Source organism: Muntiacus reevesi, chromosome 5 (genome assembly GCF_963930625.1).
Source record: "Muntiacus reevesi chromosome 5, mMunRee1.1, whole genome shotgun sequence".
NCBI classification, from domain to species: Eukaryota; Metazoa; Chordata; class Mammalia; order Artiodactyla; family Cervidae; genus Muntiacus; species Muntiacus reevesi.
In genome coordinates this window covers 45,630,336-45,645,923 of record NC_089253.1, presented here as the reverse complement: position 1 = coordinate 45,645,923, position 15,588 = coordinate 45,630,336, and the positions used below count along the sequence as shown (strand labels likewise).

The following is a 15,588-nucleotide window of genomic DNA, read 5'->3' as shown; positions in this document are numbered from 1 at the left end:
GGTCTCAAACTCAGCTGCAGGTTAAAAGCCACTTGGGGAGGTTGTACCACCCTAATTCTTGGGCCATGCGCCACCGTGGTTCCATTAGTGTCTGAGGTGGGAACCCGTGATGTCGCTGTGGAGCTGAGTCTGGACAGCCGTGTCCTCTAGCAGAACGTGCCCTCGGCCCACCAGGCTCACTCCTAGAGCTGCGGTGTCCCATCGAACCATCTCTGGGAGCGGAGCCGGCACCCTTTGCATGAACGAGCCCCGTGAGTGATGCGCTTGCCTGCCACACTCTGAGGGCCGTTGCTCTAGGTGATGAGCAAGGACTCCCTGAATCCCACGTGTCCTGTCGCTGGTCCTGGGGGGTTTTGAGGAGTCGCCAAGGTCCCTGGATTCGTCACAGAAATGTGGACATGTCCGCCTGTGATGTTGTGATGTTTGGGGCCGTGTCAGAGTTTTGCTGACGTGGAGGAGAGATACGGGCAGAAGAGCAGTGCCAGGAGTGTTGCCCCCAACTCTCTGCTTTTCTGTTTGTATGAGCTTCTCAGGTCTCCCCTTCTAAGGAGACACCTGCATTGTGGGGACTTCTAGAAGGTTCTAGGCTACTTCTCCCCTGGGTTTTTCAGCCACAGTCTCAGATGGGAAGGTGTCCTGGGTCATTGTCCGGAGTTCTGCATTTGGGTGGCAGAATTTCAGTGTGACGTAGAAGGGATGTGTTGTGTTTTAGAGAGGCATGTTTTAACCAAATGGATTGTTTTAGGAATGTGAGGTTGTATGAACATGAGCGAAGGCAGAAGCCCCGAGTCCACTGGAACGCTGTCCCCCTTGCGAGTGTCGTGGGGACTCAATTTCCAGGTTAAACTGGAACCGTGAGTCTTACCTGTCCTGTCACTGTGGACCCTTTGCCCGCCCGGGTGAAGCATGTTCAGAGCCGTGGCGTCCTGTGGCCCTTCGCGTGGGCGGAGCTTTGCAGAGCAGACGGGGAAGCTGAGGCCCGTAGGGTTCAGGGTTTCTGTCAGAGTCATGGCTGAGCCCAGGCTGGAACTCACTGGTTCCACCCCCAGGTCAGGCCTTGCTGGCTGGCGTTGCTCCGCGCGAGGCAAACGGGCGTGATCTCTGAATTAGGAGTAGCTCAGTAATGGGTTTTATATTCCGTGATGGGCTAATTACTTACAAAGGTAAATGCAGTCGCGGTTTGTGTCCCCTCAGTCTACCTCGAGACCAAATACGAGTCTTCTGTTGTTCGGTTCAACCCATCCTCAGCCGTGCCTGTGTGTGCCGTCTCTGTGTGCCATCGGCCAGCACTCTGCCTCACCCTCCCTCCCTCCCACCCTCCGACCTACCCAGCTGCCTGTCCGTCCGCCGTCCTGCCTGTCTGTGTGGCCGTCTGTCCTGTAAGAGTTCAAGGAGACACACCTGGTCCTCCCCCGGGGCAGCTGCTGGCCCTTCACGGGGCAGGTCACTTAGTAGGTCTGCAAATGTTCGTTTCACTGGGTCTGTGTCCGGGGGCACCGTGACTGTCTCTCGCTGAGAAAAGAAAGTCTCATGGGCTTTGTGCCTGTGCAGGGGGCGGGGGGATATGGGAGTGAGCAGTGGCTTCATGGTTCATTTTAGAAATTACTTTTATGATTATATGATAATGAAGGCATTGCGTAGGTTTTTAAAAATACTGAAAAAAAAAAAACGTGTTGTTGTTCAGTCGCTCAGTCATGTCTAACTCTTTGCCAGGCTTCCCTGTCCTTCAGCATGCCAGGCTTGCAGCATGCCAGGCTTCCCTGTCCTTCACCATCTCCCGGAGTTTGCTCAAAGTCATGCCCATTGAGTCGGTGATGCCATCCAACCTTCTCATCCTCTGTCGTCTGCTTCTCCTCCTGACTTCAATCTTTCCCAGAATCAGGGTCTTTTCAAATAAGTCAAGTCTTCGCATCAGGTGGCCAAAGTATTGGAGCTTTAGCTTCAGCATCAGTCCCTCCAATGAATATTCAAGGTTGATTTCCTTTCGGATTGACTGGTTTGATCTCCTTGCAGTTCAAGACACTCGCAAGGGTCTTCTCCAACACCACAGTTCAAAATCATCAGTTCTTTGGTGCTCAGCCTTCATTGTGGTCCAACTCTCACATCCATACATGTTTACTGGAATAATCATAGCTTTGACTAGACGGACCTTTGTTGACATCCACTGCTGGGGTCGCGGGTTCAATCATTGGTCAGGGAACTGAGATCCCATGTGAGGCAGGGTGCAGCCAGAAAGTAAAAAATAAATAAATAAAAACAAAATTAAAAGACTGGAAAGGCAGACGCCCGCCTTTCTCACGTCAGTTTCACGACATCTACGGGCACCTTGGGAGACGCCAGGGGCTGAGCTGAAGGGAAACAAACGTGGGTTAAGACACAGGCTCGTGCCCCCCAGGGGTCTCCACTGAGCCAGCACAGAGACCCCCTGGGTTTGTAGGCGCCTCCCATGCCCACGGCCGAGAACCTGCCTTTCAAAGCACGTCCTGGTCGTTCCTGGAGCCAGGATTCCATCAGGCAGTTTGTAGGTTAGAGGGGATGCTGTCTTCAGAGTCACCTCCAAAATGAGAGAGACTGGTCCCCTGTGAAGTTATACTCATAGAGGTTCCGGTGCATTTTTTAAAACTTAGAAGATTTCAAAATGCCTAAACAGGAGTATTTTCAAAAACCAGGGTGTCAGGTGATGGCCGTTCCCAAGCGTGCTGGAGGCGGGATCACGATACCTGGTTATAGACAGTGCAGTCCTGTGGGGCCGCACGAGTGAGCTGGTTGACGAGCATCTCCTTGGTGCTCCCATCCACCCACGTGGGGTCTAAGCTGGGGGTCTCTCCTGACCTCACCAGGGTGGGTCCTGGCTGGATCTGAATGTGCCAAGTCTGCAGAGTCGGTCGACGAGGGCCTCTGAAATTCTCATGACACGGCTAAGGGTCACTCAGTGTCTCTGGATGGCGCCCAGGGCTGAGGTCCCGTCTCGTGCAGGAGACACGCAGCCCCCAACGGGGTGTCTGCCCCCCTCCACCTGCCTGCGTGCCCAGCGCTGGCCCCCGGGGGGCGGCCGGGCCAGAGGACTCTGTGATGTGGGGTGTCACCATCTACCAGCACCCCCCTCTTAGACAGCAGTCTCAGTGCAACGTGACATTGAGGTTGTCAGCTGTGAAAACACTGCCGCATAAACAAAAAATTTCTCCTTTGGACCGCCTGGCTTTGGCACTGGCCAAGTGCAGACTGTCAGTAAGAAAGGAAAACCCGCATCGTTTGGAAGGTTGACCTTGCCCTGGGCGCCGGCAGCGCGGATGTGCGCTCACATCACACACGAGGAGCTGCTGTAACAGACTTGACTTTGGAGGGTGGCTGCTGGCGGCTCCTGACGACCCCATCCTTACGCCCTTCCCAGGTCACCCTTACCCACACCCTCCTGCATGTCCTTTCTCTGCCGGGCGTGGCTGGGCCGAGGCAGCGAGGGCCTGGCCCCCTCCCGCTCCCGTCTCCGGCGGGTGGGGGTCTCTCTCTGAGTCTCTTTCTCTCTGCCCGTCAGCCCTGTGTCCACACCGCTGCCCATGAGCCCAGCCGGTCTGGATTCTCAAACACCCTCTCCAAGTCCTGATTTTCTTGCCTTGCTGATGTTTTTTGTGTAGGGAATGTCCCCACTATCGCCACGGTCCTTTAGTTGTCCCAGAAAACTCCTTTGTTTAAATATCTCTGCATGAGAGGGTGTCTCTGGTAGATTTTTAGCAGGGATGTGTCTGTGGCATTTGTGAACGTCATACCATTTCCCTCGGAAGAGAACACATAAGTTGTGTGTTCACACACTCTGGGTGTGTCTACCTGCTGCAGACAGGTTACAAGGAGCAGGTTAAACCCATGGGTCTCACCACAAAAAATCAAGGCACAGAGGGATTCCAGCAGTGTATTTTAAAAGCCCCCCAAACAAAGCCCATTTGCCGATAGATCAATGTCAGAATTACAAATAGAAGGGAGTCGTCAATCTGAATTTGTGATGAAGAAGTTGCCTTTCTCAGGGTGCAGGGTGATGTGTTGGTGACAGGTGGTCTGAAGGGAATTCTGCCCCCAGGTGATAACCCACTTCTCTTACTCTCAAAACTTGCTCGAGGCTAGAACGACTCATTATTAACTATCAGTGTTTCAGGGGAGCCTCTGTGTTGTCATATTATTCTTTGCCCTTCACTGTAAGTTAAGAGCCTCTCAAATTAGCCACATCAGGGTCATGCAGTCTGCTCTACAGGGGTGATGACGGGAACTCGAGGGACAGTGAGCAGAGCTGTCTGATGACAGAGACTTGGCCACAGCCGACTGCAGACTGGCCCACCTGGCCAGTGTGGGGCCCCTTCCTGACCCCTGTCCCCACGCAGGCGGACTTCAGCCTTCTGTCCCGGGCTTTGTAGATCGGTCCTTGTTTGCGCTGGTCCCCTCCCATCGTGATGACTGTCGGGGTCTCTGTGCTGGCTCAGTGGAGACCCCTGGGGCGCACGAGCCTGTGTCTTAACCCACATTTGTTTCCCTTCAGCTCAGCCCCTGGCCTGTAGATGTTGTGAAACTGACATGAGAAAGGCGGGCGTCTGCCTTTCCAGTCTTTTAATTTTGTTTTTATTTATTTATTTTTTACTTTCTGGCTGCACCCTGCCTCACATGGGATCTTAGTTCCCCAACCAATGATTACACCCGCGACCCCAGCAGTGGATGCATGGAGTCTTAACCAGTGGACCATCAGGGAAGCCCCTTCCTCTGCATCTTTACCCGCAGCCCTGACGGATGGCTCCTCCTGTAGGGAGGCGTCGGCTGGGGCTGAGGGATTCTCTGTGCTGCGGGCAGAGGCCGCTTCCCGGACGCAGGGCCCACGAGGCGATGAGGTTGAATGTTGCCTCTGCCCCCGTTGTAGTTTGCACGTGACCCCGAGAGTCACCGCCGTCTACTCTAGGGTTGCCAGAGCCAGGCTGGAACTGCATGGACGGTTGGGGTCAGCAGGTGGGTGGGGGCCGTGTTACTCTGGGGGAGTCAGTTTGTCAAACTCTTTGGGATGTTTGAACTTGGCTGCAGGGGTGATGTGACTTGGCTGGTTCTAACACGCGTGTGTTTGGGCCCCTAGAGACTCCCCTGACCTTGGCTGCTCAGCTGGACGACCCCGTGGAGATGATCAAGGCCCTCCGGAACGGCGGGGCCCACCTGGACTTCCGCGCCAAGGATGGCATGACAGCCCTGCACAAAGCCGCCCGCACCCGGAACCTGCTGGCCCTGAAGGTAACACAGGGCCCATCTCACATGGGGTTGCCCCCTTGTCTGACCCCCTGCGTCTGCCCTGAACCCCTTCCTGCCCACAACAGCCACCCCAGGGTGACCCCAAAGTTGGGTTCTCACTGGAGCTTGGAAGTGCAAGCTGATCACAAAAAGTCCCCTTTCCCTTCCGTTTCAGCCGAAGGGCTCGTATTTTCAGCTCAAACCCACTGCCTCCCTAGAAAGGTGGGTTTGAGCTGAAAATATGAGCCCTTCATCTGAAACGGAAGGGCTGCAAACCCAGCCCGAGGCCGCTGAGCCAGCCTCGCTGCTGCCGCCCCTTTCCTGGACACTGGGAGCCGATGCTGGGGGGCCAGGGGATGGGCCTCAGTCCCATCTCGCTCCCCACACTGTTACTCAAGCACGCTGTACCAGCCCAGCTCTGCCATGCCGTGGAGCGCGGGGTAGCGGGCTCAGGCACCCGGCCCGCTGTCTGTCAGGGCGGGGAGGGGAGGGGACCCACTGCTGTGGGCGGAGGACCCCCAGATGGTGCTCTTCTATAAAGCAGATTTCTTAACTTCATAGCGGCCACCCTTGTTCAGCTGGCTTCCTTGGAAATCACGTGTTTGTGACGACTCTGACTCGTTTCATCCCCTGCAGGACGCGCACAGGGATGGTTTACACTGTACTTTTAGGTTCAACAGTACAACTGTTTCCTGCAAATGTCGTCTCCCCCCTTACTCTCCACTGGTCCACGGGGCTCAGCCGGGCAGCAGGTACTGCCCGAGGGTCACCTGTGCAGAACGCCTCCATCCCCGGGTGTGTAAGCGTGTGTGCGTGCCTGGCACCAGATGCTGTTTCAGTTCCAGGAGGCCAGGAGAAGTACAGGAACCCGGGGCTAATGGTCACCTGGGCCTGGGAGCGGGGAGCATGACCCTCCTCTTCCTTCTTGATTGATTCACTTCTGCAGAAGGGGCCATGAGACCAGTGACCTCACGTTGGTGTATTTTTTTTTTCAGACCCTCTTGGAGCTTGGCGCGTCCCCGGATTACAAGGACAGCTACGGCCTGACCCCACTGTATCACACTGCGGTGGTCGGGGGCGACCCCTGCTGCTGTGAGCTGCTGCTCCACGAGCACGCGGCCGTGAGCTGCAAGGACGAGAACGGCTGGCACGAGATCCACCAGGTGCGCGGAGCTGCCCTCAACCTGCCAGCCGGGCAGACGGGGCTGGGATGCAGGGCGAGCACCCCTCCGTAGGAGCCATGGGTGCTCCGGGCGCCCCCAGCCCGGGCCCCCCTACAGAGCCTGGGACCAGGGGCTTTCTGAGTGTGGGTGACCCAGCGCGGGGCCTGATGTCCTTGCACGAGGCGCAGGTTTCCGAGACACCCCCTGCAGCAGCGGGGCTGGGGGAGTGTCGGCTGCGGTCGTGGAGGAAACAGAATCCACCTCGTGGCTCCGATGAAGCGTCTTTAGTGGCCGGAGTGCACGGGGAGGAGACAGTGTTCGGGGAAGCGGGCGGACCCTGCAGAGGAGGGCGCCCAGAGCTGGGCGGAGTCAGGGAGGATGCGCAGAAGAGGCACCTGCTGCTCCGTCCTCCCGCCCTCCCATTGGCTGAGTCCCTCCAGAGCCAGCCAATCAGAGAGCCCGGTGGCGCAGGGGTGGACATGAGGGCCTCCCTGCGGATGGAGGGGAGAGAGGGGTAGGGATATCCCGCCAGGAGGTCATGGAAGAGGCTCTGACGGCCTCACGCTCGCCTGTACATTGCAGTGACTTTCACTGCTTCTCAGTGTCTTTCACTGTCTTTCCCTTCGACACCCGCGCCTTGTACACCTGCCCATCTCCGCAGGTTGACGCACCCACCCGCGGCAGGCGGAGGGGTGCGGGGTGCGGAGGTGGGCCCGCCCCAGCCTGGTGCGCCTAGCGTTCAGTTCTGGCGCGTCCGCGCAGTCTGGAGCAGCATCCGGTTCCCTCCTGTGGTGTGAGCCGGGGGCGGCGGGCCTCTGCGACCCTGCTCACCAGGCCTCCGTTCGCTCGTCTGCGAAGTGGGCTCAGCAGGGCCTCCCACACTCTCAGGCAGTAGAAAGGATGGAACGCTGCCTCTCCCAGGACTCGAGGCTGTGTTGCTGGTGAGGCGAGGGCCCAGTGAGAGGACAGCTGCTTGGCGAAGGAGCCTCGTGTTTCTACAGGACTGGCCCACGTGGGGCACCTCCTTCTCTTCCTCCTTCCCTGATTCTCTCTGATTCTACTTGGGAGATGTGAGATTTCTTCCTTGAGCTGTCAGTAGAGCTTATTCTGGGCTGGGATTGCAAACCCCCCCTCCCCTAGCATGGCCTGGGCCACCTGAGCAAGTGTTGTAGCCTCTCTGAACGTCTTTGCTAAATCTCTAAGTTGGCTGAGTAACAATTCAGAGAGCTCTTGAGACAGTTAAATGACACGCTTATAGTGCCTGGCATCTACTAAGTGCTCAGTAAGTGCTGGCCACGCCCCCATCGTCAGCATCATCACCTGGCCACACCCCATCATCACATCTTTATGATCTGGCCACGCTTCCGTCATCACCGTCTTTATCTGGCCACACCCCCATCGCCATCATTACCTGGCCACGCCCTCACTATCCCCACCATCATCTGGCCACGCCCCCATCATTACATCACTATAGCCTGGCCACGCCCCCACTATCCCCATCGTCATCTGGCCACATGCGCAAACTCCTCCCGGGTATCATCTGGCCACGCCCCCATCACTCAGCCTCACCGTATCCTCCTGGCTTTGTCTGGTTCTGGCTCTAAGGAATGATGCTTGACAGAGGGCACCTAACCCGTTTGCTCACAGGCCTTCACACAGATCTCATTTGATTTCCTGCAACACTTTTCTTAAGGATGTTTACCTTTGGGTCTTAATTTGTATTGGTTGCTGTTATTATTTATCATTTTCAAATGAGAAGCTTTAGCCTTAAGGAAATTACAGCTTTGGGCCACTGTTCCCTCCTGTCCGTCTTTTTCACAGAGCTAAGCCCTGCTCACCCTCAGACCCGGGCTCCAAGTCCTTGGCGCTTCCCCCGACCCCACAGTCATGGGACAGGCCCCCCGGAGGTTCCCTGACGGCTCTCACAGCCGGGTGTGGTTCTGGGTCTGTGTGGGCGCTGCATGCTGACTGTTCTGCTGTCATATCTCCCGCTTGTCTTACAGAGCACGTGCTGTAGGAGAAATGCCTCAGCGTGATGTGGACTTAGGTAGTTTTGCTTGTGGCACAGACCCAAGCAGAAGCCTTTGCAGTGCGATGAACTCTGCATTGCTCTAGTTGCATCGCGCAGCCCCAGGGGGCGCTGTTCCACGCGCTGTACGTTTAGGCTGTAGCTGCATCACAGCAGCTGTCCAGCAGGTGGCAGCGCAGTGCCCGGAGGAAGGCGCAGTCTTTCTTCCCTCATTTGCAGGTGTCCTGTTTGGCTAGTGGTGGGGGGAGGGGGACGCTCAGCATAGGTGAGGGAATCCCAGATCCCAGATTCTGTGGGGAGTCTCCTCCAAATGCACCTGCCCAGGGGATTTGCAGGAAGTGGTTGTGGGATGGAGCCCCAGACACATGCATTTTCCAAAAAGCGTCTCAGAAGAAAATAGTTAAGCTACCTGAATGTAGAGGGTGCTGTTTTACATTCTAGTTACTTTCTGACCTCTGTCAATCCTTTTAATCTGTCTCCCAAGGGCCAGAAAGCACAACACCCTTTTCAAATAAAGGACAAAGGGTTAGCACGACTTATCTTGGGGGGAAGACACATTTTTAATAAGCTTTGAGGTCTTTTTGTCAAACAAGTACTAATTTCTCTTCTTTTAAAACTGAGTGAATATTTTAATTTCAAACTTAAAGAGGGCTTGCAGGAGCAAATACAGAGAAACCTCGGTATTCAGAGACCACATCTGAGTTTTTCCCATTGTTCCCGTAATGACACAGTAAAAGGACACGGGGCCTCCCAGATGGTGCTGGTGGTAAAGAACACACTTGCCGATGTAGGAGACGTTAAGAGATGCTGGTTCACCCCTGGGTCGGGAAGATCCCCTGGAGGAGGGCGTGGCAACCCACTCCAGTATTCTTGCCTGAAGACTCCCGTGGACAGAGGAGCCTGGAGGGCTACAGTCCACGGGGTCGTGAAAAGTCGGACACGACGGAAGTGACTTGGCACGCATGGTGAAAAGATCCAGGCTGGGAGCCTGCAGGAACCCTTCCATCTGGCAGAGTTCATCCATCTTCCCTTGGTTCTCTCAGGGGCCTCTTCTGAAGGTTACAGGGTGGTCACGTGGAGACTGTTGCCTGGTGTGGATTTGCTCAGTGCTTCCTGGTGATGAGATGCATGATGGGCATTTTTGCAGGAATATCGTGGAGGGGATGTGTGTTTCTGGCGGTCCAATCTGCGGGCAGTGGTGACCATGTGCCGTCACTGGTGATGTTCACTCTGACCCCTGCTCACCTGGAATCTGCCGGGTTCTCCACCGCACTTTTCTCTTCCCTTTGTAGTCAGGGAGTATTTGAGAAAGCCCGTTTCCCGTCTCCCTCTCACCTGCTAGTTTTAGCATGCATTGGTATTTCTTGCCTTAATTAAGTAATTAACTGCTAAATGGAGATTTTCCTACTCCCATCCTTGCTTCTCACACTAATTAGTTGGCTTTCTGTTATCAGAAGGCGCTTTCTCTTCCTGTTTGTTTATTCACTTGTTTATAGTAATGTGGTTTCATGGATTTCTGTTTGTTCAAGAGGTAACTGTCTGTTAATGTTATCCCACTTCAGGTCCAGGGAGCCCCTTCAGGATGGCCCGTGTGTCCTGTGGACACATCCTCATCCTTTGTCCTTCGGGCTCAGCAAGGTATTCCAAGCTCATCTTATTTTTTCGTGCCTCAGCCCTCAATCAGCCATCTCTGCTAGGAGTCCCAATTCTTTGGAGTCCTGAGTGGTGTTTAGAGCCCAAGGTCTGGGTGTTAAGTGCGTCACTGCTCCTGGGCTGTTACTGACCCCAGGCCCTCTCAGAGGGGGTTGTTGTTTCGTCTTCCAGTCATGTCTGACTCTGCGACCCCGTGGACTGTAGCCCACCAGGCTCCTCTGTCCATGGGATTTCCCAGACAAGAACACTGGAGTGGGTTGCCATTTCCTTCTCCAGAGGATCTTCCCAACCCAGGGACTGAAGCTACATCTCCTACGTTGGCAAGCGGGTTCTCTACAGCTGAGCCAGCAGGAAAGCTCCTCCTGTTCTGCTTCGCCTCTAAGTGGTGGGTGCCCAAGGCTCTGCCCTTGTTCTCTCTCCTCTAAATGCTCTTTCTAAGCGACTACATTCAGACCTGCGGGTTTAAATATCCTCTGTTAGACTGAACCAGCGAAACCACCATCATTCAGCCATTTTTTATGAGAAGTGGCTATTTCACACGATTTCAGTCCATATCTGCCAACAGATTCCACAACTTGTTTCAACTCTGACTCTCCTTGAAACTCCAAACTGGCACATGCAAATACTTGGGTGGCATCGCCACAGAGGAGCCTCATGAACATGGGATAGCCTGTTTTGGTGAAAACAGAAATTTTGATTTATCGTTTCTCAGTTCTTGAGACCTTCACTTCTCATTTTCCCCCTGTAGGTTAACACCACCCCCATCCAATCTTTTGCCGAAGCCAGAAACTCAGGTGCGTGCGTGTGTCAGGTCAGCGTGAGGGGCGTGTGTGTCAGGTCAGCGTGAGGGGCGTGTATATGTCAGGTCAGCGTGAGGGGCGTGCGTGCGTCAGGTCAGCGTGAGGGGCGTGCGTGCGTCAGGTCAGCGTGAGGGGCGTGTGTGTCTAAGGTCAGCGTGAGGGGCGTGTGTCAGGTCAGCGTGAGGGACGTGCGTGCGTCAGGTCAGCGTGAGGGGCGTGCGTGCGTCAGGTCAGCGTGAGGGGCGTGTGTGTCTCAGGTCAGCGTGAGGGGCGTGTGTGTCAGGTCAGCGTGAGGGGCGTGTGTCAGGTCAGCGTGAGGGGCGTGCGTGCGTCAGGTCAGCGTGAGGGGCGTGCGTGCGTCAGGTCAGCGTGAGGGGCGTGTGTGTGTCAGGTCAGCGTGAGGGGCGTGCGTGTGTCAGGTCAGCGTGAGGGGCGTGCGTGCGTCAGGTCAGCGTGAGGGGCGTGTGTGTGTCAGGTCAGCGTGAGGGGCGTGTGTCAGGTCAGCGTGAGGGGCGTGTGTGTCAGGTCAGCGTGAGGGGCGTGCGTGTGTCAGGTCAGCGTGAGGGGCGTGTGTCAGGTCAGCGTGAGGGGCGTGCGTGTGTCAGGTCAGCGTGAGGGGCGTGCGTGTCAGGTCAGCGTGAGGGGCGTGTGTGTGTCAGGTCAGCGTGAGGGGCGTGTGTCAGGTCAGCGTGAGGGGCGTGTGTGTCAGGTCAGCGTGAGGGGCGTGCGTGCGTCAGGTCAGCGTGAGGGGCGCGTGTGTCAGGTCAGCGTGAGGGGCGTGTGTCCACAGACATCCAGGTATGCCTGCACGGGTTCTCTTGCCTTTCTACTGAGAACCGAAATCCCCTATTGAAATACCTCTCTTTCTGGTCCAGTGCCGCAGAGGGTCCTCTCGTTTCCTCCCGCACTGCATCACTGACTCCCTCCTGTGACACTGGGAAACCTGCTCCCGTTTCCCTTCATTTATCTTCCTGTTTCTCACCGCCCAACTGACTGCAGCCGGCCTGCTCGCTCCTCTGGCCACCGCCTCGCCCAGATTCCCTCTCCCTTTTCTGCATGCCAGGCCGCTTCTTCAGCAAACACAGCTTCTGTCACGTATCAATTTAGTCGCTCAGTCGTGTCCGACTCTGCGACCCCACGAACCACAGCACGCCAGGCCTCCCTGTGCATCATCAACTCCCGGAGTCCACCCAAACTCATGTCCATTGAGTTGGTGATGCCGTCCAAGCATCTCATCCTCCGTCGTCCCCTTCTCCTCCTGCCCTCAATCTTTCCCAGCATCGGGGTCTTTTCAAATGAGGCAGGTCTTTGCATCAGGTGGCCAAAGTCACGTAACAGCCAGTGGTTTAAGAGAAGAGAGGAGCAAAGACGATCCTTTAGAAAAGCGATCATGGGACTTTGTTGTTGTTCCAGCGCTTGTCTGAATTTTCTGGTTTTGCTTGTTTTCAGACACTCGGCTCTGAGAAAGCCAGGGGTGGAGAGGAAGCCCTTAAGGGGTTCTTTCCCAGACAGTCTGCCCAGGGCAGCGGCGCTGTTTTGTCTCTTCGCATTGATCGTGTCGTGACCCTTGGTGAGGAGAGCAAGACACGATCCCGTGATGTCACATAAAACCTCACAATTTCAGATTAACCGTGGGAAGGGGGAGGATGGGTGTGGAGTGACTGTTAAATTTTTTTACGCCGAGGCAGCTCTCTTCGCTTCTGACCATAGGGTAGTTAAGCCGAACACAGACTTGCATCCTGGAAGGCCTTTGGAGAGAGTGGTTTGGGGAGGGCTCCTTCAATTTGAGGATCAAAAATCTCCAACTGATAAAAGGGGAAAATTAAAATTATGCCTCGGCTTACGTCCTGAAGAGCCCCAGGCACAGTTTTAGCTGAGAGGGGTTCACAGGGCGTTAACCTTGGCAGTTTCTGCGTGTGTCTGTGTGTCTGTGTGTGTGTGTGTGTGTCTGTGTGTGTGTCTCTGTGTGTCTTGTTTTCTCTCTCCTGCCTTCAGCTCCCACTTTTCCCTTCCTCTGCTTTGGTGGCCCCGGCAGCTCTGAGCTTCTGTGGCTTTTTTTTTGCCGACCCTCCTGGAGGAAAGCGAGAACTTCATTTTCTCCGTCGTTCTGACAAATGTTTCAGCCTCCGTCTCCGCGGCTCCCGAGAGTCACTTGGGCATCCCCAGCCCACGCCCGTGGCCAGAAGCTAGAAAGTTCTGGGTGTGCTGTAGGCGTGGGGAGGGGTGGGCCGCCAGGCCTCTGGGAGCGGGGTCGGGGCCCCAGAGGAAGAGGCAGGTGCTGTCGCCACGAAAAGGGAGGGTGGTGCAGGCAGGTAGAAGCAGCCTTGTCTCTGGTGATGGTGTGCTCTATAAACGGCACCGGGGTTGAGAGTGGGTGTTTCTCAAGGTTTTTTTTTTAAGCTCATCCGATTACTAATCCCCCGTATCCTCCTGTCCTCTCTCCTCTGTTAATTGGCGAGGTGTAGCGCTCTTCTCTTGCACGGCACAGAGGTGGAAGTTCCGCTCAGCCTGTCTCAGTTATCAGAAAGGCAGGGCTAGCGAGCTGAGCGCCAGCCCGACCCCGACGCCCCGCGGCTGCCTGTCCTGGCTGGGCCAGCTGTCTGCTCTCTGCCTGGCGTGCCCTGCCCTCCGTGTGCGCAGTCCTGGGTCCGGACCCCGTTCCCTGGCCTCTCGTGTCTCCCCGTCCGCGTTGTCGCCCCGACACAGGGACAAGGGGTCTCACCACCTCGGTGCTGTGCACCGCTGGGGGTGCGGGCGGTGCTGGTGGATGCGGTGGGGTTAGTCGGATAGGACCTGCTGCCCAGGATCAGGAGACACCCCCCCCCCCCGGCCTCTGGACCCACTGCTGGAGCTGAACAGCCCCTGCCTGCCCCCAGCCTCAATGCCAGGTCTCCCCGCTTGCTGTGGGTGGTGGGGGGCAGGCCTATTCCTGAGCATCACTGGGGGTCTTTTCAGGCCCCGTATTCATGTGACTCATATGAACCCCTCGAGGAGTAGGGTTTTTGTTGGCACGTGAAGACATAGGCTCAGAGTGAAAGCTCTGGAAAATCAAGCCAGATTTGGTTGAGCCCAGAACCCTGTTGGCTCATAAATCCCACATCACCCCCTAGAAGGGCTTAGAAATGTGTAAATCACGCTGTGGGGCCACCTCCCCTGCCGCCGCCGGCACCCCTTCAGGGTGGGTTCATGTTAAAGTCTTAGCGGGGCTGCCCCTTTCAGGAGGAGGACAGGACAGGGGGGCGGGGTCTCTCCCCAGGACACAACAGGTCCTCGCACACCCACAGATGTTCTCATGCATCATCCTGGGGTTCGGGGGGCTTGGATTAGCAAGGCCAGGCACCAAGCATCCTGATCCCCAATTCCTGGGGCCGGTCGCTGAGGCCAGGGGGCAAAGAAATACCGCCTGGGGCGTGTCTCTCTGGGGTTCCCCTCCTGCGGGTCCCAGTGGAAGGAATGGGTGACCCTTTACGCAGACACACCCCTCTGTTGAGCACAATCCTCAGTCCTGTTGCGAGCCCCTTTCCTGCTCCCCACCCTGGGGTCTGTCGTGGGGGACCTGGTCCAGAGGCAGGAGCGGGCTGTGAGCCGTGCCGGCTGCCCGGTCAGCTCTGTGGGAGCCGGGTATGCCCCAGGCAGCTCTGCTTATGGTGTGGACTCTCGTTTCAGGCCTGCAGGTACGGCCACGTGCAGCATCTGGAGCACCTGCTCTTCTACGGGGCCGACATGGGGGCCCAGAACGCCTCGGGGAACACCGCCCTGCACGTCTGCGCCCTCTACAACCAGGTCAGTGAGCCGGCACGCGCTCCACACCCTCCATGATGTGCACCCCGGGGCCGGGGCTGTGCCCAGCGCTTTGCAGGAGGGTATCCAGTCCAGCTGCTGTAATGAAGCCCCACAGATGGGGCGGCCTAAACGGCCGATGTTTTTTCCCTCACAGTTCTGGCTGCACGTCCCAGACCAAGGGGCCGCCCTGCTTGGTTCCAGGGCAAGGCTGTCTGCCGCTTTGGGTTTGCCTGGCCCCTTTCGGCTGTGTCCTCCCTCATGCAGAGACAGAACCAGCCATCCACTGTCTCTTCTTCCAAGGATGCTAATCCTATCAGATCAGGCCCCACCCTCACAGCCTCATTTAACCTAATCACCTCTGAAGACCCATCTCCAGACAGTCACACTGGGGGTTAGGGCTCCAAGGTCGCACAGACCCTCAATGCTTAGCTGGGAGAAGTCCTCTCCAGCTTCTTTGACGATGGTTATCCCTATCATGCGAGCTTCCCAGGTGGCGCTAGTGATAAAGAACCTACCTGCCAAATGCAGGAGACATAAGAAAATCAGGTTCCATCCCTGGGTTGGAAAAATCCTCTGGACAAGGAAATGGTAACCCACTCCAGTATTCTTGCCTGGAGAATCCCATGGACAGAGGAGCCTGGTGGGTTACAGTCCATGGGGTCGCAAAAAGCTGGACACGACTGAAGTGACTTAGCACACACGACACACACATCCCTGTCATAGAAGGAGAACCTGAGTCACGGGCAGTGAGAGGAGGGTCCTGGACGCAGCTGGTAGGGTCAGAACTGGGCAGAAACCCCCCACGGCAGAGTCTGCAGTTACCGTGTCTCACGCACCCCAGAGCGGGTCTCCCCTGGGGCCTGGAGGCGGGCAGGTAGGAGACCTGAAATGGGGATGGGAGCGGCTGACA

At 56.5% G+C, this 15,588-nt stretch overlaps 1 protein-coding gene across 8 annotated transcripts in view; it reads left to right on the top strand.

The window, feature by feature from the left end:
* SHANK2 (SH3 and multiple ankyrin repeat domains 2) overlaps nt 1-15,588 on the top strand; it is a 550,522-nt gene that overhangs the window by 121,148 nt on the left and 413,786 nt on the right. For 7 of the 8 annotated variants that reach the window (XM_065937978.1, XM_065937980.1, XM_065937976.1 and 4 more), the window contains 3 exons: nt 5,102-5,253; nt 6,246-6,413; nt 14,562-14,678. In XM_065937978.1, the coding sequence (XP_065794050.1) occupies nt 5,102-5,253; nt 6,246-6,413; nt 14,562-14,678 (437 nt within the window). Of the gene's footprint in view, nt 1-5,101; nt 5,254-6,245; nt 6,414-9,108; nt 10,081-14,561; nt 14,679-15,588 lie in introns of those variants that run through there. The other variant, XM_065937982.1, reaches the window with a different exon arrangement.